General features: G+C 35.9%; 1 protein-coding gene across 7 annotated transcripts; it reads right to left on the bottom strand.

Moving 5' to 3' along the window:
- Positions 1-867: 867 nt before the first annotated feature.
- Positions 868-26,182, bottom strand: LOC110699740 (protein TIFY 4B-like). 7 transcript variants are annotated; one of them, XR_002506978.1, is made up of 10 exons: positions 25,612-26,182; positions 25,306-25,448; positions 24,393-24,571; positions 20,915-21,005; positions 20,676-20,853; positions 16,172-16,231; positions 9,693-9,756; positions 9,395-9,606; positions 5,639-5,851; positions 868-1,339 (listed from the first exon to the last, which is right to left on the bottom strand). XR_002506978.1 is itself a non-coding variant. In XM_021877265.1 (9 exons), exons 1-9 carry the CDS (start codon positions 25,745-25,747, stop codon positions 1,335-1,337), a joined length of 1,068 nt encoding a protein of 355 aa, XP_021732957.1. In that variant the 5' UTR covers positions 25,748-26,143; the 3' UTR covers positions 868-1,334. The 7 variants fall into 7 exon arrangements, 2 of the variants coding, with proteins under 2 accessions (XP_021732957.1, XP_021732958.1); XR_002506981.1 differs by having other exon boundaries at positions 25,324-25,448; positions 25,612-26,180; XR_002506980.1 differs by having other exon boundaries at positions 20,676-20,841; positions 25,612-26,174.

A 26,182-nucleotide genomic window follows, 5' to 3' on the forward strand; every position in this document is an offset into this window, starting at 1 on the left:
AGAGACCTTATTACTTTAATTTCTGTATTAATTACTCCTTAATCAGGTACTAACTTGACCGTTGGAGGCGGAGCTCTCAGGAGTCTCCGTTATTTTGCAGGTACAGGCGTCCGGTTCCAGTCTCGGAATTGTAGCTCTCCCGCAGGACATCAGAAAACCCCGAAACAATTAGTACTATTTTTTTTCCTGGCTATGGTTTTTATCCCATAGGAATTTACCTAACAAGGGATTTTTTTTTTTAAAACCACCTAGCAAGGTTTTAACAAGACAACTTATACCTTTTCTTTGTGAGCATGAACATAACGTTCAAGGCCTCAAGGGGGAGTATTGGAAAAAATACTCCAATGTAAATGCCCAATAATCAGTTGATTTGATTATACTTTGCTCAAATACATACAAAAGTTTGTGAACTCATATGTCTACACTCATTGACACCAACCTTGGGGGATTATTATTATTCTTTTTGTAACAAGTTCGTGTCAATCTAACAAGTGGTATAAGCTTGTATCAACAAATGCAAAAAAAAACCCCACAGTTTGTGTCAATGAGTGTAATCTTGCCAATGAATTATCATTATACCACAGTTCATCAATATGTTCACTTCTCCAATTAAATTTTCTCATATTACTAAACAAAAATGGTGTAATTTGCTTTTATATTTCCAACATGTAGTACTGTAGTAGGTTATTGTTGAAATTTAAGTGAGTAAATATCTAAGCTAAAATTGTAGCAAATGACATCGACATCGCCATCCGTTTAATTTTGTTAATCCATGAGCTCATTTGGGTTGTTTTAAAATTAGAAACTTCAACCCTTGGCCTCTAATTTCGTTTTGGTTACAGGCATCTAGAAGCAGCACTCCAAAACTAGATAAATCAAAAGCAATTATTGTTAGGTGCTAGTGAGTAGAGATAGAGATAACCATCAGGTATAATAACTTGGCATTATAGTGATTAATAGGTCCATCTTGATTGGTAAGATGGTAACATTAAACATGTCATTACATCTTGACAGTGCTCAGAGACAGCAGGAAGCTGGCGCATCATAAGTTCTAAATTGATTAGAGCAGCAAGAATCTCGATTCCATAGAGACTAGAATCATTCCGTGCCTTCTGTTTACAAAATTGATTAGAGCAGCAAATTACTCGTACCACAAACGACAATATCCTCTCATAGGTACTCCAGAGTAGAGATCCATAACACATCTCAACTGGCATGCACCACATATGTAAGGTTTGGATCACAATAATGCCGTCTAGAATCTTCAGGGAATGACTTTTAACAAGGTTATTCGCTTCCATGAGACAAGTAGTCAACAAGCCATGAAATGACCTCTAAGCTGCAATGATCAGTAAGAAAATTACTCAATAGCCTTTGCAACTGTCTAAATATATATATATATAACCAAAGCAACCAATAACTATTTCTGTTGTCAAAGACTTACAAATGGAGGAAAATATTACTCATTCAAATATAATTCAGCAACTCAATTAAAAAGTTTCTAGTAATTACTACCTCCGGTCCAAATTACTCGCAACTTTGGGGTATTATTTGTGAGATAAAATATTTCAAAGTTGCGAGTAATTTGGACCGGAGGTAGTATAATATTTGATATTTGCTAAAACATTTGAGCCAAATACTGAACACTTAATTTTTCAGTTCAGTTTCATAACCAAATTTCAGTTGCCAACTGAAAGGTCAAACCATCCAGAGAAACTAGAGAATGACGCAGGGAAAAAGCATATTCAGAAAATTTCATCTAAGATACCAAATAAAAATAAAATATAAATAAATAAAATTATAAAAAAGTCATGAACAGTTGCTATTGCGGCTATATTTCCTGATTTGTTGGATATATGACGAAAAAAGGAAAATCAAGGGTTGACAAGGAAATACACATGCTGACATAAACAATACTTTTCCATTAGTTTTCAACTTATCTATCATACAGAGAATAGCTTACACTTAAAACTCAGTTTGCTGAGGAAAGTTGTGCATGCAAGGTCTATTTAAATTGCTATATATATTTTCAAGGCCCATTACTTTTTCAAAATTTAATTTCTTACCACACCTCCCCTCCCCTCAAAAAAAAAAAAAAAAAAAAAAAAAAAAAAAAAAAAAAAAAAAAAAAAAACATATAGCAGATCGGAAGCTGTTGAAGTTGCAACAAGTGAAGATCTAAATTACATCTGAAGATAATATGACTTATGAAACTCTTTAAAATTTTAGTAATGTCCTAAGTAGGGCATACTCCAATTCCAAGTCTTAATAACTTCAGCACCTCCTCAATCACTGTTTGAGTGCTCAATTTCTGCTCACATTGCACACTCTTTCCTTTCCCAGATATTTTATAATCCATCCTCAGTAAAAGCCAGCAGGAACACGCAAAGAGGTTTAAAGTGCATGAATTCTATCAGGTACAGGTTCAGCCATTCCTGCACTAAGTTAATAAGTTGGCCTTATGTATGAACAAAAGAAAATATATTTTGATGTAAAATCAAAATCAAGGTTCATGGTAAGAGTATGTTTACTTGGTTTCTGTTATTGGGGCCAACTAGGAAATGTGTCAAGGGCTCTAGCACTACCATTCAGAGTATTAAAGTATCACGTCCAAGTACCAAATGCTGTACATGAGATGAAACGGAGACCAAAAATTGGTAGACCAACTCCTTGATCCTGCTGGTCTAAGCAAGCCAGTACCCAACTGCAATAATTCTGATACTCATCCATTTCTTCTGTTTCTCATAGGAATTGTTTTCCAAAAGCTTCATCTCTATATTTTGGTACAAAGAACAATATAATGGGAAGAAATTGAAGGGAAATCTTAAAAAACTCTTTGATAAAGCTGAAACTTCCAGTTCATTTAGAGTGGTCAGCATGGAGCACATCAAATCCTTTAGAAACCCCAAAGACTAAAGAAGTACAGAGTACTTGTATCCAAAAAGTCAAAAAGATCATATGTTTTATAACCTGTGTCTCAGGTATCATGTTCCATCCTGGCTGAAACTTATTCGTCTTTTATTATATATATGAACATGATGAATCAAACTGTCCAAACATGAACAAGAACATGATTAAAGAACAAGACCAGCTACTTGATCCTGTTGGTCTAGGCAAGCCACTAAACCATTACTCAACTGCAATGACCCTGATCATCATCAATTACTTCTGTTTTTCATGACAATTATTGTTCCCTACTACAAGAGGAGTGGTGATTCACTTACAAGAAAAAAGAGGTTCTCTCGCAACACCATACGGCTACAGGAGTAGAGCACGAATCTTATAAACTAGTCACCTTTCTACCACTTTTCCGATGAGGAACGATTCTTCACACACATGGGAAAATCCAACAATCTCCTCCTTACATGTGTGTTCCATATTCGTACACCCTCGCATTGTCCACAGCTTGTAACTCGAGAACCAACTAGTACAACCACAAACCCATTAGTAAAACCACACCAGGGAACTTCTTTCCACATCAAATTTAGCTATACTCCATTGTGTTTGAGCCACACACCAAGTAGACCAACATGTTTGCAATTCATGCTTACAGGTCAATTGGTATACTCTACTCCATTACTAGCATGTTTGTCCATCAACTAGGGCTCACCCATCTTTCAAGAGCACCATACAATGTCACCTCTAAAGGATTGCACCCACACCATCAAGCTACACCACTCTATACCTACATATTCGAATACTAAATTACTAAGCAACCATTGGGCCCGGGATTGCATTTGTTCTTCCAACTTCCGCTCATTCGGGCTGTCTAATTGTAATGTACTTCTTCACATGTATGATCAGACAAAATCTCTATTTGCTCACTCACCACTTCCTTAGCTACCCCTAGCAACATCTTGGACTTCACCACATGCTACCCTACATGAGAATAGGACAATTAAAGCAATTCATAATTAGCTCGGATAGTAGTTGTTGGCTTGTTGCACCATGGTCAAGGCCCACTACAAGATAAAAGGTGACCCACATACAAGGCAACTCAGGATCCATCCTAAAAACATATGGCAATAAGAGTAACCCACAAACCTAACACACTTGTCACTTTCCTACCACTCTTCACCACTTTCGATGTGGGACTTTTATCCTTAGAAGATATAGTGAGCATGAGATTGAAAAATACATATCTTGCACAGAGTATCCCAAAGGGCACATTGCAGTTGCTTCAATCAGAGAAAAACTTGGGTTCAGGTATTACGTGCATTTAGGATTTGGGGAGTGTCAATTCAGAATGCCATAGAAATTTTCTCTTTTTTTTCTTTTTTTTTTTTTTTTTTTATCTCTTTCAAAGTTTCCGATGACTGAATGGTTGATAAGCAGTTTTTAACAGGGTGAGATACATATCAGGTGCAAGGCGCGCGCCTCATTAGCTTTATGGTGATAGGCGCTGGAAACTTTAACATTAAAAGGCACATGCTTTTTAAAGGTATATAATTTTTTTAAAAAAAAAAAGAAAGAAAGAAATTTAATATACTTAAAACAATTGGGGAGAGAGAAATTTCAAAAGATCCCCAATTATAAACCCTAATTTAAGGAGAGAGAAGTAAAGAAGCAACCACCGGTCCCCTCGCAGCCACCGGCCGATCCCCTCGCGGCCACCAGCCGGCCCCCTCACAGCCACCGGCCGGTCATCCTTGACTCCCTGCAGCCGTCGGTCAGAGCCTCAGAGGTACGTTTAATTTTTTTTTTTTTTTTCTTTTTTCTACTCCACCCTTTTTCTCTTCACTGTTCACTTCTGAGTTTCCATTTCTTTTCCTTTTTTAAAGACGGTTTCTTTTTCTACTTCACTCTTTCATGTAGTCATTTTTTCAACTGTTTTTTCATCTGTTACCTTTCTGTCTGTTTTTTAATTTTGTTTCTCTTTTTTTAAAAAAAAATAAGTTTTCCTCTCTTACTTAGACAATTTAAGTTACTTGACATGTGCTTGAAATTGATTATATTTTTATATTTTCAGCTTGTTAATATAAATGAGTAATACCGGTTCAAGCACTCCATCCACAGGATCGTCCAACCCTTATGATCCGGGAAGAATAAATGGAAAGGTGGATCCTAATAATAAGAAGGAAAATTTGCAAATTACCACCCAAAAATAGTTCCATTTTCTAAATAACCACCCATTAAAAATTTTATTTTAAATTACCACCCACTAAAATAATTAATTACCCAAATTACCACCTTTTTTAAAGTTCCGGTTGATTTCACGTGTGGGGCCCACAGTCGTTATTTCCCTCCTAAATTATTTTATTTTTTTGTCGATTTCACTATTGTAAGCTACTCAAATACTTAAATCTGAGAATCACCTTATTCTCTTCCATTTCTGCCACAATAATTCCAACAACAAATAAACATAAAAGCTTAAAACATGCTTCAATCAATACTATCAGTACTTAATTAAGTGCACAAATTGCAAACACAACTTACCCAGTAAAACAGCAATTCAATGACAAAAAACCTAAATTAGGCAAAGAACATGAACCCTAAATAACTAAACACTCAGTTCCCCCAATTAAATAGGAAAAGAATCCTAATTTGCGAAGAAAGTAAACCCTAATCAACTAATCAGCAAGTTTTCCCCAATTTAAGCACAATAAGAACCCTAAATTTAAAGAATGTCATAGGTTACCTGATGCGAATTCACCTCTGAGGTTTCTTCAAGATGCTACAGCAATTACAAGGGAGTGAAATTTGAGGAATTTGGGGAATTTTTGAAGTACAAATCACAAATTAGGGTATGAGAAATGTTATATAGGGAGGAATTCATTTGGGAAGGAGAAACTAGCCGTTAGAAGGGCCCCACTCATCTGAATTCCACCGGATTTTGAAAAAAGGTGGTAATCTGCATAAAAAATCATTTTAGTGGGTGGTAATTTAAAATAAAATTTTAAATGGGTGGTTATTTAGAAATTGATACTTTTTTTGGGTGGTAATTTGCAAATTTTCCTAATAAGAATAATTACCAATGTAACTTTTGTGCTAAAGTAACCAAGGGAGGGATTTATTGACTAAAACAACACTTAGTTGGAGGATTTAGAAATACAACTAAGTGCCAATAAAATCTTTTATGCTTAAAAAGGCACAAGCTAAAACAACTACTCAAATGGCTCCACAGTTTGATTATTTTGATATTGTTGATGAGGAAGAGGTAATTGAAGATGAATGTGAGGTAATGAACATGAAGGGGGGTTCAAAGGGTGGTAGTTCAGGTAAAAAAAGTAGCAACCCTCCTAAAAAACCAAGACACAAAGGCCCTCAGGATATGTTTGTTACTTCTACTCCTAAGGATGTATTGCAAGGAAGAAAGGAAGATCAAGGAGTTTTTGGAGCTCGTTATAAATAATTAAGGAGAAAGCTTGTACGGATGTTACAAGGTGGTTCTTTGATGCTGGAATTCCATTTCATGCAGGTACATATGATAGCTTCAAAGTGATGTGTGAATCAATTGGGCAATATGGATTTGGTTTCAAGCCACCTAGTATGCATGAGCTAAGAGTTCCTCTTCTTAAGAAGGAAGTCCAAACTACTACTAAGCTAATGGAGGAGCATAAGAAAGAGTGGGCAACCAAAGGATGCTCAATTTTATCCGATGGTGGCGTGATTCTGTTGCTCAAAAGGATATTATAAACTTTCTTGTTAACTCTCCAAGGGGATCCGTGTTCATAAAATCCATAGATGTTTCTGAAATTGTGAAAGATGCAACTTTGTTGTTTAAGTTGCTTGATGACATGGTTGAGGAAATTGGAGATCAAAATGTGATTCAAGCGGTTACATACAATGCATCTAATTATGTAGCGGTGGGTAAGAAATTTGATTCAATTCCTTTTCTTTTTGTATTGATTTTTCATTCCTTAATCTCAAGAATAACTTTTATCTATTCTTTTGTTTTAAAATATTTTATGAAAATTGCTTGAGGCCAAAAGAAAGCATCTTTATTGGACTCCATGTGCGGCACATTGCTTGGATTTGATGTTGGAGTATATTGGAAAAATTCCAATAGTAAAGAATTTTTTAAAGAAGTGCATGCTCATGAATGGTTATATATATAACCAAATACCTCTTGTGAACATGATGAGGAGATTTACCAATCAAAGGAATTTACATAGGCCCGTCGTCACAAGATTTGCTACTTCATTCATTACACTTGCTCAATACCATAAGCATAAGAATGATTTGAGGAAGATGGTCACTTCTCAAGAATGGAATGATTCAAAGTGGTCAAAGCAAGCAATGGGAAAGAAAGTACAAAACTACATTTTGCAAGACACTTTTTTGGAGGAATGTCATGTATGCCCTTAAGTTGACGGGACCTCTTGTTAAAGTTCTTAGAATTGTTGATGAAATTGCCACCTATGGGCTACATATATTAAGCCATGGATAGGCCAAGGAGGCTATCCAAAAGAGTTTTGCTTATAGAGAAGATCAATATAGGGCTGCTTTTAAGAGCATTGATGAAAGTTGGAATTGCTAACTTCATCGACCTTTGCATGCGGTCGGATACTACCTTAATCCATCAATATTTTATGATCATCCCGATGATGTTTGTTGTGAAGAAATTGAGACGGGGTTGTATAATTGTATTGGAAGGTTGGTTCTGGATGTGGATGTGGAAACTCAAAATAAGATTATGATGGAGTTAGATGCATTCAAAAGTGCTTCCGGACTCTTTGGCCATTTCATGGCTATTAGGCAAAGGAAAACTAATCACCCGGTAAAAGCTATAACTTTAAATCTTATACATATTATTTACTTTGAAATATACTTGCAAACTAATTATATTTTTATTTTTTTAATAGCGGAATGGTGGTCAACTTATGGATCTTCAAGTCCTAATCTCAAAAGCTTTGCCATGAAGGTTATTCGCCTCACTTGTAGTGCTACCGGTTGTGAAAGAAATTGGGGAGTTTTTCAACATGTATGTACTTTAAGCTTTACCCATGATATTATATGTTTATAGCTCATAACAACCTTTGAGTAATAAAGTCAAATTTTATTTTTGTCACAGCTCCATACCAAGAAAAGAAATCATTTGGCACAAGCTCGTTGAAATGACATGGTCTATGTCAAATATAATCGAGCTTTGCAAAGCCGATATGACAGGCAAAACACCATTGACCCCTTTCTTTTGGATGATATTGATGAAAGTAATGAGTGGCTACTTGGGAAAATGGAGGAAAATTTGGAGGAAGAACTTGTGTTTGAAGGTGATGACTTGACATGGAGTGCGGTTAGTAAAGCCACCGGGGCAAATGAGCCTTCCTATGCTACTAGAGGCATCAAGGGTTAGGAACAATGCTCCATCATCATCTAGAGAGAATAAAGGGAAGGGACCCATGGTGATTGATGATGATGATGATGATGATGATGATGATAGTGATGATGATGATGATGATGATAGTGATGATGATGATGATGAGTGGGAGAAGAACATTGGTGCAGATGCGGATACTAAAGATGTTGAAGACTTTGATATTGATTTAGACTCTTTAGTGCTTTAGGAGACCATCCACTACCCTTTGTTTGCTTTTCTTTCTCTCTTTTAATTATATTATGATAATTATGTCTTACTCTAACTACTCTCTAAGTACTTGTCTAAATACTTTTGCGTTTTAATGAGTTAGCAATGATTTTTGTTAGATTACGCTTCCCTTTATGCATTTATAATAGATGTGATATGTTGCTGTAAGTACAATATTTAGTCTAGAAATCATTTTGGAGGTTTAAGGGTCTTAAGGTGCACCTCGCCTACAAAAGGCGCGCGCCTGAGCCTTGCACCTTGCGCCTAGGCTCCAGGGGCCTTTTGCGCCTTGGTGCGCCTCACGCCTTTTAAAACCAAGGATTCGAGCAAAAAAAAAAAAGCGAGAGAGAAGTATCAAGTATCCCAAATTCACAATTACTTATTCTTCCTTTTGTATACCCTTAATATTATATGATTTTGTCATATGGAACCGCTGCAGTCAGTTCCAAACAAAAAGCAGCTTCTAAAAACAAAATTTGCTCCCCATGTGAGACAAATGTAGCTTATTAAAACAATTTTTGGAATATTTAAAAGAAGATGAAGTGAAATCTTCCACAATGACTAACATTCTGGTGGCTTCCAGGAAGAACTTTTTTTGTTGAAAATCGTAGGGAATAAAGCATTTTGATTTCATCTGGAATAATACCCAAGAAAATTGATCATACTTATTCGTTTTACTGCCACAAGCCTTAGAGAGCCTTCAAAAAATTAAACCACATTGATAGGTTGTGTTCCCCCAAAAAAAATAAAAAATAAAAAAATCTATTGAATTGGTTTATTAAAAAAAAATAAAAAAAAAAAAAAAAAAAGGCAAGAAATTGACCTGGTGAGAACATCCTTAGTTGAAAATGTAATTTTATTGCTTACCTTTGTCATTTAGATCAACAGACAGACCATGATTCTTCTGATATTTATCCGCCAAGCCATAACTTGAACAGGGTATCCCAAGTTGGCTTCTAGGGCTAGTGTTGTTTCGAGTTGTTTGTCCGTTGATGACTGACGTCCTCATCTGATGGTTCAGGTACATCTCCAAGCCAGAAGGAGAAGATTCTACCTTCCTTTTCATCTTGAATTTCCCCCTAATGACATTAGAGAGAAAAAGAAACAACTTAAGGAAACAGAATAACTTAAGAGACAATTAAAGATATCAGGTCATATGTTATACCTATCTTTTCTCTTCTCAAAGTACCTCTGCAATGAGACCTGTCTATTTGTCTGACCTTCAACATCTGCCATGTGAAATGAAAAGGATAAGCAAGACCATACACCACCCAAATCAATCAGAAAAGAAGCTTCCTTACTTCAAGATGAAGAAAACTTCACAAGGAAGATCATTGGTCTAATGATGAGGAGAGGAAGAAAAACTGGATTTTTTAATAATTTATTACATGGTTACATTAATTATACAGTGATTCAAAACACTTTTTCAACCAGCAGTCTAAAATAATGCACACACATATGTTTGAATGACAAGAAGCGTCTGAAAGGATTCCTAAATAGCAGGATTCAACCACAGAATACTAACTCCAATATTCCAGATACAACAATTACATGAGATGAATTCTAATAGCTGGTGAGCAACAGGAGAGGTACTATAAATGCAGCAACAATTACACAACCTCACGTCCCACAATTCAATCAACACTACACATGTTCTTCATAAATGAGTCTTTTTGAATCTCTCTTTTCTATAATCTCCTGAAAAGAAAATCAAACCATAACAGCTACATATGCTCTAGTGAATGCCAATCATCAGTTAATTTTTCTGAGTTATGACTCTCTACTAGGCCACGCCCTACCAGCAAAGTAGGCTTCTACAAGATCCAGCTTCAGTTGTCTCTATGGTAGGAACATGATATATGCCTTAGGAATTAGAATGCTTGTTTAATGGTAGTATCTTGTTTCCATATTCATTCCATCCCATATTGATCATTATCCTTCATTGTGGTTGTTGAACATCAATCATATTCCATTTGAACAAAAAAATTATTTTTGGCAATGGAAGCACAGCTATGACACGTAAAATGACGCACCTTGATTTACTTTTTGAAACACATTAAAAAAAAACATTGAGGTTGACCTTTTCTTGACTTTTCTCTCTACAATGGCGATTTTCTGAGCTGGTTTCTGCACTTGGATTTTTAGCTATGGCGAGGAAGAAGAAGCAATCAACTCCTAGACCTCAAACCTCAAGCTTAGCACTTTTGACTTCAGTGAATAATGACTTGATTCAGTTGGGCAACCCTGGTTTTTCTGGAAACCCCAGCTTCAATTCCAGAAGAACCTAACCTTGATGAACTGGTTACTCCTCCTGCTAACCTAGTTCATCCATCTGCTGGGATGATTACTAGAGCAGAATATTTAGCTCTTGAGCAGCATCACAGGGCAATTTGGCCTGATCATCTGAAATCGATTGAGAAACCTAGATCTACTGTTCCATTGGCTTCTGGTGGTGCTGGTGGTCTGGAAACTTTGGGTGGTGGTCCTATGCCAAGTACTGATGGAGGTGATCTCAATTTTGGATCTATTGCTACAGAAATCAATAGAACAGTACCTAGGGTTTCTGCAGGTACTGTTTCATTGAATTCTGAACCCGATACTTCATCTGAAGCTCTGGTTGTGGGTGCTACAGATGCAGCTCAACTCCCTGAACAACCTGAGCTAAATAATCGAACTCGAAATGAAACTTTATGGAAAGGGGTTTCTCAAGGGAAGCTCACTGCAAAAGGGCTTAATCTGAATTTTGTTGCTCCTATAATCAAGGATGGCAAATCTGTGGCTCAGCTACAGAGTGCTGAATTGGAACAGGGCAATATCAAATGGAGGAATGAAATGGTGTTCTATGTTGTGGGATATTACCCAACAATAGCAGTTGTTCACAGGTATATCTCTAAAAACTGGAACAATATTACTAAGCCTGAGATTTATTGGCATGATGATGGTTATTTTCTTGTGAATTTGCAAAATTCTGATGATATGAATGTCATTCTGAGTGCTGGTCATCACATGTTCTTTGGAAAGCCGGCTATTGTTAAACCATGGTCTGCTAAATTCAATTTTAATGCTAAATTCAATTTAATGCTGAAATACTCAGAACAGTCAATTATGGATCAAACTGCCTAACTTGCCTTTGAATTGCTGGGGGCTGAAACCCTTAGTAGAATTGGGAGTGTGGTAGGAGTTCCTATTTGTGCAGATGAATGCACCTCTAGACAATTAAGAGTTTCATTTGCTAGGCTATTGATTGAGGTGGATATTACTAAGGCTCTGCCTACTAGTGATTGGATTGAGAGTCCAACTGGTAAACTAATTGAGCAGAAAGTGGTGTTTGAATGGACACCACCCTTTTAGGCAAAGTGTTACTTGGTAAGGCATCACTGTGCCATACCAAGCCTGCTCCTAAAGCTAAACCTCAACCTCAGAAGAAGCAGGATGCTCCAAAGCCTATCTGATCCTAATGTTCCTGCTGAGAAAGATAATCCTAGCAATTCTGTTCCTAGCCCTGCTGCAGGGAATGCTACTGTTGTGTTCACTCCAGGTCCTACTACACAGATTGCTAATTCAGAAGAAGAATGGAGAACGGTAGGAAGAAAGAATGGAAGCTATGGTCCTAAACATTCAAGTGTTGGTATTCCTAACACTAATTCATATCAAGCCCTTCTCGTGAATCTGAAGGTATGACAGGCCAAAATGTCCCTCTCCAGTTCCATGATTCTTCAAAAGGCTACTTAAGAAACATTCAGTTGATGTGATTGGCATTTTGGAAACAAAAATTAAGCTGAAAAAATAAGGATAAAATGCAGAAGAAGCTTGGTTTTACTTGGTGTAGGGTGGATAATTACAGTACTTCTCAAAAAGGTAGAATTTGGCTTGGCTGGAATCCAGATGTGATTACTTTGGTGCCCCTTATTGTGCATGAGCAATTTATTCATTGCTCTATCTCTCATAAAGACCTTTCTGCTCAAATTTTGTTCACTATTGTTTATGGTCTTCACTCAATCCATGATAGAAAGCAATTGTGGGATGGGATTAAAGGTATTGCTTTGCAACAATCCCCTTGGATTTGTGCCGGTGACTTTAATACTGTCTTGCACACTGATGACAGACTGAATGGGAATCCTGTTTCTGACTATGAGGTTAAAGACTTTTAGGGGTTCATAGATGATATGGAGTTTGCTGAAATTAAGAGTAAAGAAGCTTTTTATTCCTGTAATAATAAAGCTACTTCTGGTCTGTCACTCATACCAGAATTGATAGAGGCTTAGTTAATCAAGCTTGGTTAGACAATTGGAGCCATGTTGAAGCTAATTATCTGTCTCCTCCTATGTCTGATCACAACCCTTTGCTTTTTGAGATTAATCCTGCTCCTCCTACTAGGGGTAGGCCTTTTAACTGTCTTGCCAGCATGAGATGTTCTTGGAAACTGTGACAAATGCCTGGAACATTCATATTTCTGGAAATCCTATGCAAAGAGTTTGGTATAAATTGAAAAGGGTTAAAGCGTCTTTGAAGTCCCTTAATTTGAGGCGGTTTGGGAATATTGATGAGAAGATTGAAAATGCTAAGTTAGAGCTTGATCAAATTCAGCACAATTTAGCTAGGAGTGTTGAAGATAGAGTTCTGCTTAATAGCTATTCAAAGGGTGAAGCATTGGAATTCCGTCCAAGAAAGTATTATAAGCAAAAATCAAGAATTGAATGGGTAAAGCTTGGGGATAGTAATAATCACTATTTCTTTTCTGCTTTAAAACAAAGGCAAGCTAGGAATAGGATTGATTCTATCTATAATGAGATTGGGGATCACTTAAAGAACCAGATTTGGTTACTAGTGAAATCTGCAGTTTCTACAAGATTCTTTTAGGGTATGCTAATTCTGCTCTTCCTGCTCCAGATTTGGTCACTTTGAGAAATTGGAGGCAGTTGTATGCTCATGCTAGAAATTTGCTTATTGCTCCGGTTTCTTATGCTGAGATCAGTGTTATAAGGTACGGGGTACGATTCGAAACGTGGTACGAAAACAAATACGCGAAACGCTGCCCTTTGGTAATTCTGGTACAATGGGTACGATTACATATATAAATATGGAGTATATATGAATGAAATACGAAGAAGTATATACTCTGTCTTTTGAAAAATTAAAAATATTGTCTTTGGGTCAATCGTATCTGATATTTTTTAATTACCAAGGGTAAGTAAAACTGTAAAAGAGTGGGTGTCATAAAAATAAAGAGGACACTAATAGAGTGTGAGGTCCAGTTGTCTATATTAAATTTAAGCCATTCAATTTTCTAACTTCTCTGTTCTCTCCTACTTTTCACTTGATTTACTAGTAAAAAAAAGTAGTATCCAATGTTCTGATTTCTCTCTCCTCTCTCCTATGTTTGTCTTCAACCTTTATTCTCCACCATTTTTAAAGCTTCAACACTCTAGCTTTGAGTTGTCAATAACCTTTAACCCTAAAATCGCAAAAGCATAGCCTCAGTCTTTGAAATCGAAATCGGATCGTCAATTTCAAGATCTGAGTCGCGACCTGTGTCGCGTTTGTACCGCGTTCCGGTACGAACGAACCAGGTCGCAATTTGGGCCTCCGTACCGCGAACCTTGTAACTCTGGCTGAGATTGACTTAGCTTTGAAGAACATTGATGACAGCAAGGCTCCTGGTTTCAATTCTTGTTTTTTCAAGAAAGTTTGGTCTGAGATTAAACAGGATGTTTATGTTGGGGTGTTGGATTTCTTTGATACAGGCATCATGCAAAAGGAGTGGAACTGTACAATAGTTACTTTGGTTCCCAAAGTCTCTAACCCCTCTTATGTGAAAGAATATAGACCATTGCTTGCTGCACAGTCATCTACAAGCTCATTTCTAAATAATTACTGCTAGATTGGCTCAGAATTGGGGAAGTTGTGAGTGACTCTCAGACGAAAGCATAAAGGAGATAACATATTGCTAGCACCTGAGTTGATAAAAGGTTACTCTCATAAGCATATTACTCCTAGGTGTATGGTAAAGGTGGATTTGAAAAAAGCCTATGACTCCATTGAATGGAGTTTTCTTAAGACTGTTCTTGATGAGCTAGTTTCAGATAAGTTTACAGGATGGGTTATGGGGTGTATCAACTCAGTCTCTTTCTATTTTGATCAATGGATTTAGTGCTAAGAAAGAGTTTTGGCAAAGTAACCCTATGTCACCTTTCCTTTTTGCTATTGGGATGGAGTATTTGTCTAGATGCCTTCAGGATCTTACTTTGGATCCTAATTTTAACTTTCATCCTAGATGTGAGAGGCTTTCGCTTACTCACTTGATGTTTGCTGATGATTTGCTTATGTTTGCTACAGCTGACCTTGCTTCTGTGAAGCTGCTTTTTTAAGCTTTTAGTAAGTTTTCTGCTGCTTCAGCCTTGTCTGCAAATCTTGATAAAAGTAAGGTTTACTTTAGTGGGACTTCTATGATTAATCAGCAAATTATGGCTCAAGCTATTGGTGTTGGGCAAGGTACTATCCCTTTTAAGTACCTTGGTGTGTCTCTCTCTTCTAAAAAGCCCACAATTGCTCAATGCAGACCTTTAGTGGAGAAAGTGACTGATAGAATTACCTATGCTGGTAGGCTTCAATTGGTTAAGGGTGTTCTCTTTGGGGTTAAGACTTATTGGGCTCAAATTTTTGTTTCTGAGAAGATTTTTAGGGAGATTGAAGCCACATTCAGGGCTTGCTTTTCTTTGGACTGGAAGTTCTTCCTTTTCCATGAAAGCCTTAATTGCTTGGAATACGGTGTGTCTTCCTAAGGTTAGTGGGGGATGGAATGTTCTTTCTGTTCCTCCTGATTGGAATAAGGCTGCTGTTACCAAGCTTCTTTGGGACTTGGCTCACAAAGCTGACATGTCTATGGGTGAAATGGGTGCATGAATATTATTTCAAGCAAAGACAATGCTGGGACTTTCCTATTCCTGAGTGTTCTTGGGTTCTAAGGAAAATCTTGCAATGTAGGGATGTGATTGATAATTTGGGAGGTTGGGGCTCTGTTACTCATGGGCATCCTATTTGTTTAACTTGTGATCCTGTTTGTGTATTGTGTCTGCAGGAACCTGAAAGAACAGAATTTGGATAGTCAGCATTTATTCTTCTCTTGTGGATATTCAAAGAGGATTTGGCAGGCTGTGCTTATTAAGCTTAAATGCAGCAAGCCTGTTTCTGGATTTCTAGAAGAACTGAATTGGATTACGTTGCACAGCAGGAAGAACAGAAGAAAAGCTAAGCTTCTTTTGGTGCACTGTGTTTGGTGTCAAAGAAACAGTATCATGTTTAATGGTAGTTGTAAGCCCGTGGAATGTGCTGTAAATGACATTATTTTTAATGTTGCTTGTAGATGTTCTGCTAGTGATAGGACTTTTCTTATTACCTAGCTGTATTTTGCCTCTTTTTGTGTTAATACCCTTCTTCTGAGTCCAGTAGTGGTTTTCCTTTCCTCGCAGAACCCATCCTAGATGGTGGCTGTTTTGGTTTAGAAAACTTAGGTGTTTTGGTTGACCTTTGGGGCTTGTGTAGTTTGGGAATACAACTTAGCTCTTGGTGAGTTGTATGTTTTCTTGCACTTTTTTGGTAATAAAATCTCTAATTTACCCAAAAAAAAAAAAAAAAATGACACACCTTGTTCATAAAAAAGGCTTCCATCTGATTTACAATGTTGAATAGATTCCATCATTTTACCTGCCATTTTATAAAGAATATACCAAAAAAAATTGAGCAATGATCTTTATGTATAAATAAACCATCATATCACATAAGGCTTGAAACAGGTAAAAAAAAGCAACGGATCTAACAGCCATAAACAACCAAATAGCAACTAACATATAGTTACTAGATAAGTTAGGCTTATATAGACTTTCTAAATCTCAGCTCAGAAAAACACTTTGCACAAGCCATGCATGAAGTTCTCTAATGCCCTTTCTTGGTTCATTAGTGCGACACTCGAAAAATCAATCAAGACAGCCACTACAGTTGCGTCATTTAATTGTATCTCAGCAAGCAGTGGAAAGTGTTGAAATTCACAAAATGCTCAAAGAAACCCGCCTCAAAAGAGAATAACAAAGGAAAGAATATCCATGGTCCCACATGGAAAGGATATGAGGGTTTTCCCTTGTTTATACACGGGAGGTTTACCTTACATAATTTTTAGTGGACCCCACAAACACACACACGCTGACGTGGTTCGTGGCAAGGAGCAGGGCCCCGGTTCTGTGTTCCTTTTTGGAGCCCAAACTTTTTGAATGATCCATTAATTGTAAGAATTTATTATTGCTATTCTTAGCAAAATTATTTAGCCAATATGAATTGATTGAGCCTTTACCGCATCCCTGATTTATTCACATTATTAAGTTGTTCCTTGTATCATCTCCCCTTATGCATCCTACTGTTTTGTCTCCTAAAATTATAAAATGAGCCATCATCTTGTTCTTGAGATGTACGTAAAAACTAGCACATTAAACACTATCTCAAATATGTTTTCTAGCCAAAAATTCTGATCTTCATTCATGAGTTGAGTTTGTAATAGACTAAGGAGGGGCAATATTGGTAGTCTAGTCTAGTACTATTAGGTTAGTAGTCTTAAACTTTAGTATATAAGAGGGGGGGTGGAGAAAAGGGTAGGCAGAAATTTGAAGTAAATCCTTTGAGAGTTGTGACCTCAAGTCACTATTTGAGAGTTGTGACCTAAAGTCACTAATAGAGATTGGCATCCTAAAGTTGCTACCTTGTACAAATCCCTGCTCTTTAATATTTTCAATCAAAGATTTGATCTTTTGCCTCTGTATTGTGTGTTAATGGTGTGTGTGATAGTCTAGCAAGCATGAGTCTATCACACTAATAGAGATTGGCATCCTAAAGTTGCTAGCTAGTACAAATCCCTGCTCTTTAATATTTTCAATCAAAGATTTGATCTTTTGCCTCTGTATTGTGTGTTAATGGTGTGTGTGATAGTCCAGCAAGCATGAGTCTATCACAGAGTTCACACAATTTAAAAAGCTGTGCTAATCCAGGAAGATAATCGCTCTGTTTCTACCTGCACTAGGGTAGTGCGGAATCGTCTTTTTGGAAAGTGATCAATCCCACTAGGCCATGACGCAACATTGTTACGGCATTTCGAAATAAATTTTATTCAGGTTTTAATTGCATCAGAAAGTCAACTGCTACACTAAAGGCTAAGAACAAAGATTAGGCTACCACTTCCTCTGACCACTCATGTGTCTCAACCCATCCACCTACCAACCAAACTAAACCATTACCCGGACGAATGGAATCTAGTCTATGGCAACTCATATAAGTGCATAGCTTTATCTTTGATTGGAGGACATAAACTTAAAGAACTAGCCATAGCCACGACAATAAACATAATAAAACAAGAGGGGGGGGGGAGGGAACTTTTCAGCAATGAGTGAAAACCATCAATTAGAATAAACTAACAGAAGCCTACATCCATCATGCATGGAGCCTCAATCTTTTCCAACCATGCACCAACACACCTTTATACGTACTTCATAAATGCACTGGTCTCCTTCCAAGACTTTAACTTAATCATTCAACAAATAATACAACAGAAAACTTTATCATCCAATAAAACTTGAAAGGGTAACATGACATACCACACAAGGAGCCACTAACCTGAAGCCAGAATTTCAACTACAGATTTACCTTTTACATCAAAATTATAGAAACTAACCATTCTTGAAGCTCTTTCACAAATCTTCACAGCACATATACCCATGGAAAAAAAACTCGGTCACGGTCGCGTTGTCGCGGAAACGGCTTGTAACGGTTATATAGAACGGATTGCGGATTACGCAGTGTGATTTAAAAAAAAAAAAAAAAAAAAAAAAAAAAAAATCACATAAGTAGAATTTTAGCTTGTTTACTTGTTGCCTTACTCCCTCTGTCCCCTTTTGATGGTCCCTTATGGGCAAATTTTAGTCCCAAAATGTTCACCCCATTTGCTTTTTCCAACAACAATTACTATTAATTTTTTACCAAAATTCCCTTCAATTTGCAATAATACATGTGCAAATTTAAATTTCCCATGTAAATTTTGTTTTTCCATGTACTCTTATTACTTTCTCTTTCTACTTTTTTTACATACCCGATGTCAATTTACTTTTTCAATGTACTTTTACTACTCTTATTTGTTTTTATTAATTCCCGTGAAAAACGCCCATACGGGACTATCAAAAGGGAACGGAGGGAGTATTATTTATACCATATTATGCTAAAGCTATGACAATTACAGTCATTAAATTTATTTTTAAACTCTTTTTTATTTGGTTTTGATTTCTTACTGATTTGGTTTTTTTTTTTTAAAAAAAAGGAATTTTTTACTTTTACTACCAAAAAATTCACAAAATTGTTTTTTACTACCAAAAATTTTAAAAGTTTTATTTTACCACAAAAAAAAATTTAAAAATTGTTTTTACTACCTGCCGTAAAAAACCTAACGGAATATTTTAAATTCTTCGATTTTCGTGCCAAACACATCATAGTTAGGGGTTTTGGGGGGGCATTTTGGCCCCTCAGATCCAATTTGAGGTCAGAATCGACAAAAAAATGATCGAAAATGCTTCTTTTTGCATGTTTAAAAATACCTCGATTTGTGTGAAACACGCAAAACGAGGCATTTTTATCATTTTTTGTCAATTCTAACTTCAAATTGGACCCATAGGGCCAAAATGCCCCCCTAAACCAATGAACAACATGTTCCAGCACGAAAATCAAAGAATTTTTTTAAACCGTTAAATTTAACGGTTTTCTTGACGATAGGTGGTAAAACAATTTTTTGAAATTTTTTTGGTGGTAAAATACAACTTTTAAAATTTTTGGTACTAAAAAATAATTTCGTAATTTTTTTGGTGGTAAAAGTTAAAAAAATCCAAAAAAAAAGGGGTAAAGATGACTACTTAATAAGTAAGTCAGTAACTTACCACAAAGGATAAGTAAAAGGGGTAAAAAGTGATGGGACACAACTGTTACAATTAAAAGGATTTTTTAAAAAAAAAAAAAAAAGAACCAATAAAAGGGGGAAAAGGGGGACAATTGTAAAGCATCATATGACTTTTTTTACTTTTAGTTTTTTTTTTTTTTTTTTTGTACTTCCTTTCTTCTTCAACCTCCCGTCAAAAAAAAAAATCTGACTTCGCCATAGCCATGGTGACACAGAGATGAACAGCATGCCCGAAACGATTGCTCGCGAATGTAACAGTTACAGAACGGGGTTCTACCGTTACGTAACAACCAACTCGGCGATTTGGGTTTGAATTTAGTAGTACTATTGAAAACAGAAACACAAAATATTCTCCCATGATTGGACTACTACAGAACCAATGGGAAAAAGTTTGTTCCCTCGGTTCCCAAAAAAAGTTACTCAATCCCTCTAAAGTACAGTAATAAAGTCGTATCCAATGTCAATATATAGTCGTTCAATGCTTGATTGTTTAAAAGCAGTAGATACTTTTCATACAAAACATGTATGTAGCAAGGAAAAATAGTATTTGTTACACATCCATGGTCCACCCTTAATCCACAAACCAAAAATAAAGATATACTTCTAATCAAAGCTTCATCCCATTGTAATACATTGGTAAACTAACTCAACTTCCCTTCTATGATTAGAAATCTAATATTTTCTGAAAGAGTTTTGGACTCAAACTACTTATTAACAATTTATAAGTAATTAAGAAAGCATCACGAATTATCTTTGGGACTCCTTGTGAACAGGCCTTTTCATAAACGAGAAATCCACAGAACATCTGTGTCATATCGACTGTGCAGGGTTATTGCACAGCCCTTGTTCATAACACCCTTAGAGTTGGGATGAGGTATTTATTAGACTCTTGACTCAAAAGTGAATACCTTACACTTTGATATGAGACAATAAAAAATGACATTCTTAAATTCAGTACACTATCATTAGTTTCATAACAGAAAGCTGCTAACATTGTGTAGATGATCCATGCATAAGAAGCAACTCTAGTGTTAACTAATCAAAGTTATCTGGCAATAGGACTAAGATGTACTCTTGTAAAAATCACACAAGCGACAAGCCCAAACTTCGTTATGACTCTAGGATCACCTAACAAGGGAAATGACTGAAAAAGTCAAAAAGCGGTACCTTGCAACATGGACTGCGCAGCAGCTTCATCTTGAGTAGACAAACTGAATTTAACACTTGAAGTGGGCACCTGGCATGGACCACTCCACTGTGTCGGGTTTCCATTATTTGGTTCATCCTGAGAAAACTGGATAGGGCTTGCAGCTAGATGCATTATCGCCTGTGCCTGCTGAACCAGCTACTCATATCAGAAGGGAGATACTGAATTCTATTGCTGATATCCACATATGAATGATTACCTTGTCAATCGGAACTCCATCATAAACATTGACTCTGCCACTATAAAAGATTGTCATTTGATCAAATGGCAGATGAGATGCATCTGTACCTCTGTAAAATAAAATTATAGAAAGTCTATGTTAGAAACTTATATAGGTCTTGATCAATAGTGCGTAGAATCTCAAAAACTGATCTAGAATTACGAAAGGAAACAGATCCCTTCAAGTCAACTAAGATAGGAGCTCATACTCTTATCAATTACTTACAAGATGACAATGGGGCTTTTTAACCGAAGAGTGTTTCCTTAAATCTTTATTCAGCAAGTGTTAGAATTTGTTCCACTATTATTTTAAGCACCCTGAAGTTAAGTGGCATATTATACTTTGATGCATGAAATAGACAATCACAATTATATTCCCTCAGTTTCCTTAATATGGCAACAAGAAGGGAAGACTAATAATTTAATATGTGGAGAGAGAGAGAGAGAAATAAAGATAGGGAGCCATGTCATGAAGAGCAAGACAAGGAGAAAGCATGTGCAAATAGGGTAATGTTGCTATATTTGTGAAACTTTTTAAAACGGTGATTGTTGCAATATTAAGGGAACGGAGGAAGTATTACTTAAGTTATTAGATTTGAAGTTCAAAAATTAAATAAACCAGCAAAGGATATCTTTAAACAACTGAAACTTAATTGTAATCATAAAGTTCCAGTATATTTGCTTTACTGTCGTTTGACATTAAATTCTCAGTTCAACATGATTCATAGAAGATGCTTCTATATAGTTTAATACATCAAACATAACATGTTCATCTCTTGTGCATTCATTTTTTACCGTTATTATTTATTCGTTCCTCCTAGGCCACATTCATTAACCATCTTTCTTCTGTTCCCCAATCCCGCTGAAATACTGAATACTAAAAGATCCTTCTGTGGAGATAACAGAGAATTTAAAAGTAATAGTATACAGAAGAAGTGTTTCCGGAATGCATTAATCTACCTAAATACCAAAGATCAATATGCTTCTTCTTTTGATGTCATTAACACATGGCGTACAAATTTCTACCAGTGAGTTACTTTTGAGGAATATTGTGCTCTTCTGGTTGTAATTGTTTCTCTTCTTCAATGGAATTGCCTTTCTCAAAAAAGGGTCTTAAACTGCTAAGGAAATCTATTTGATGTAGATAAAACCATAAAAGGTTACTAAGCGCCAAATTTTCTATACCTAACTCCTAGATGATTGTCAAAGAAAAAAGTCAAACTCTCTCTATGTTACCATGACAGGGACTAAGAAAATCAGCACATGCTCCCCCCACCCCACAAAAAAAAAAAAAAATAAATAAATAAAATCTTAACTGGAACTCATTTTGTGAACAAGTACCTTATTTTTGTTATATACTCCGTACTACCTTTTTATGGCAATATCTAATTAATATGGTGCCCTCTCTCCGACTTGGTCCCATAATACCTTATTACGGCAATTTCAATAATATGATACCCTCTCTCCAACTTGGTGAATAAGTCAAATGACAGACGCTTTCGCTTCATCTTTACCTGTTTTAAGCAGGTCACTCATTCCTCCTATTCTCTTTTAATTTTTATTTTTTTATTTTTATTTTTTCATTCTCTTTTTCCTTATAGTAGGCCAGTCCTAAGCCTGGATGGAGGGTTGTAGTAGGAATATGGTACTAGTTCACAAAATGAGTTCCAAAAAGGGTACTTATTGACCATTTTTCAAAGAAGAAATAAATAAATAAATAAATAAAAACAGAATGCAGCACACAATCATGCAACTGAGCAAAGAGAAATGAGTGACAAAAATGTAAACAGCCTAGCTCCTACTTAAACACTTTCAGGTTAAATCAAACAGAAAATTGAACACAGCATAGAGAGTCCTTACATAGCTGATTCTCATATGAAATAACATTAAGGCCAGCAGGTAAACGTCAACTGCTAAATGCTATTATTCTAGTACCAACACACTTAGAGGTAGTGGAAAATGATTTGACACTACAACAAGATTTTAAGAACTTGTCAATAAACCAATTTGCTACAAAAAGGCACAATATGCCTGTACAAATGCAAAATTCTACAAGCTCCAGCCAAGGAATTCATGAAACAGAACAATTGAGCTGCTATTTTATACCGTGTATTCTTACAGCTACTGTTACAACTGCGAAATGAAAGATATATGCGCTGCTTCAAGTTTTACACCAAAATTTTCGAATAAAAATATAATTAAGGTGCCTAGAAAATAGTTTGTCTTACAGATCACTAGCCTTGTAGAGTAAACTTATTTTTGCATTATATACACAAAGAGGAGTTTGTATTACATTCATCACTTGGTTGCTTCATGCAAATGTCCATTACATTAGACCACAGAAGCTAATAAGGAACGGCAATCAACTTTTTCCTGAAATGGTATCTAGATAAGGTAAGATGGAAACAACTTCACCAAGTATAAAATACAGAATTTTTTTTACAAAAAAATAAGAGAAGAAAATGTTTGCCATAGGCTCATTTTGAAAATAAGCACTGTTACATTTCAGCATGAAGTTACTTTCATTAGATTGGGCCACACATCCACTGGATTTGGATGCATAAAACCTAGGCACTGCTAAAAGCATAAAACAATAAGCCAATAAGGAATGGCAGTCAAATTCTTTGTCCTGAAATCAGATCTATAAATGATAAGGTGAATTAACCATCAAGAAGGGTAAAAAATAAATTAGATAATTTGTTTAAGACCATGATCAAGAAGCATGGATGGCCAAGATTCTAATAAATATAAGAAGCTAAGAACCAAAAGTCATAGACTTGTTGTGGAATAATAACTCGAGATTACTTAACATTAGTTTTTACACAAAATAAATATAAGAAGCTAAGAACCAAAAGTCATAGACTTGTTGTGGAATAATAACTAGAGATCACTTAACATTAGTTGATACACATAGGTGCTTCCCATTGAACATTAAACTAGCACGTGAATGCTAATTATGGAAATTTGTTGGATAAATCTTGACAACTTCTACGTAAAAAAGTTTTTTTAAAAAAAAAAAAGTAAATAAAAAAATTAAATCTTGTAAAATGCAACTAATTGAAATAATTTGCTCGTAGATGTATTAGTCCAATGATTAACAGATGTTCTTATTTTGATGAGTTATAATCTTATAATCCTTAATGATTAATACATTGGAATATAATGCATTAACATATTTCCTCACACTAGTATGCTCTTCTTGATTTAAGCCTATGATAAGAGTTTAAATGAATTCATCTCGAGAAACCATACAAGTTAAAGAATTTCTTATCAAAATAAGTAAACCCAACCAAAATGTTTTACACCAAGCTATATCAAATTCATTGCATCAACAACACAATACTTAAATAGTCTCATCAATTACAAGTCTCCCATAAGCCACACTCATGTACTGCTGTAACCAAACAAAACCATCAATAATACTTCTATAGTTCTACTTGAATGTAAGAACAAAAGACCTGACAGGTACAGCTTTGGAGTCAATGGCGGTGGGACGACATTCCGGGTCTCTTGTGGGTTCTGAACTAGAGGTACCAGCCGGCTGATTAGGACCTCCATCCTCTCCCAACGCAGACACCGATCCATCAACATCAGCTGGACTTAATTCTTTAATGGAGCTAGACGAATTAGAGTTCACCTACATTTCATATGTTTAAGAAAATTCTTTTAAACAAAAAATTGCCATCATAAATAACAATTAAAATATAATACCAGCAATCCACAAAATATATAAGCTTACACACAAACAACTTAAGGACTTCATGTTGAAACTCAGACTATTCAACAATCAAATACTACATTAAAATACCAAAACTGAACCAATTTATATTTAAAATTAAAAATTAAAAAAAAAAACTAAAATTGACTCAACCCTGTGATTTAAAAGTATAACATAAAGGGCCAAGAGTAGTAACTATTAGCATTAAGGGCATGCTTGGATCGGGGGAGATGTATTACTAGGGTAAGCAAAATGAATGTGAAAATAGGAAAGAAAGTGATAGTGATGGTGTGATTGTCACGAAAATGTAGTGATGGTATAGTATGAGGTGAAGAAAGAGGAATCAATACCCTCATTTTGGGTAACAGTTACAATAGGGAGGGTGGGTAACTATTACCCTCACGAGTAATAATTCCTCCATAGTCTATATCTCCCTTTTTCTCATGGCACAACTACCTTATTTCATTTATAAATACCATGTCTCCTACAACACCTCTAATTACTTTTGTTTTGTCAAGTTTGATTTGTATTACCCTCTTAACATATTACCCCCCAATCCAAACATGCCATAAACATTAAATAAATATTTTAATAACATCAATCAAAGCATAATTTTGACATAAATTCCAAGATATTAATTCCAAGATACTAACAGTATTAGTAGGATGTACCGGAGGACGAACAAGGGCGGATTTAAGAGCAGCAGCATTAGGAGGAGGAGAAGGCTCAAGCAAAGATTTAAGTGAGATAACTTGTTGAATCGCCTGTGATTTGTTCCATGAAGGTCGCCGCATACCTGTAAAACCCAACCAATCATAATCACACACGTGTCATTTAACTCCATTTTCAATTTCTTTTTTCTCTACAAATAAAAAATACAATAACAGTTTAATCCTCAAATTAATTGAAAAATAGAGGTCCAGTAGTTCCGGAAATCAGGGGGAGAAAGAAGGGAAGACCTTTTTCTTTGAGAAAACGACGGCAATCTTCACGAGTAAGCTGAGAAATGTCGTCTTCAGTGAGTTCGTGAAGAGGTTTGTCTAACACAGACTTTACGGCGGCGGCGGCAGAGGTGGCCGTCCCGCCGGAGTTCATGGCGGCGGTGAATCGGAAAAGGAGTGAGAGATAAGGGACTAGAGACTGACTGAGTTAGTGAGGTGAGATGAGAGAGAAAATCGTCGGATGCCCACTTATTTTCGGAACAAAGAGGGTTTTTTTAATTTGTTTTGTGTTATTTTTTTTTTTTTAATTTTGTTTTAACCGTTAAATTGAAGTCCGGGGTGAGGGTTTAGAGGGGACATTTCACCCTAAGCTGCCACGTATTCACTTTATGTTGATTATCAGTTCTTCTTTTCTTACTCCGTATTATTGATTTTTGTAATATTGTAACTAATGTATGACTCGGGCGATGCCCGGATTGCTAGTTTGAACTTATTTAATTTGCTAATTAAATTCGACTACTTAGATAATAAGACTTGTTGGTTTTGAGTTTAACTCTTGTTATAAACATTTTTTAGTTGTCAAACTTAA

Source organism: Chenopodium quinoa, unplaced genomic scaffold (genome assembly GCF_001683475.1).
Source record: "Chenopodium quinoa cultivar QQ74 unplaced genomic scaffold, ASM168347v1, whole genome shotgun sequence".
In the NCBI taxonomy this organism is placed as follows: Eukaryota; Viridiplantae; Streptophyta; class Magnoliopsida; order Caryophyllales; family Amaranthaceae; genus Chenopodium; species Chenopodium quinoa.

Excerpts from the sequence above, each read along its gene's own strand:
- LOC110699740 (XM_021877265.1), bottom strand. The coding sequence starts at position 25,747 with ATGAACTCCGGCGGGACGGCCACCTCTGCCGCCGCCGCCGTAAAGTCT. Across the intron at positions 25,449-25,611 it reads TCGTTTTCTCAAAGAAAAAG|GTATGCGGCGACCTTCATGG; the intron begins GTCTTCCCTTCT and ends TGGGTTTTACAG. Across the intron at positions 16,232-20,675 it reads TGCGCAGTCCATGTTGCAAG|GTAAAATGATGGAATCTATT; the intron begins GTACCGCTTTTT and ends ATAAAATGGCAG.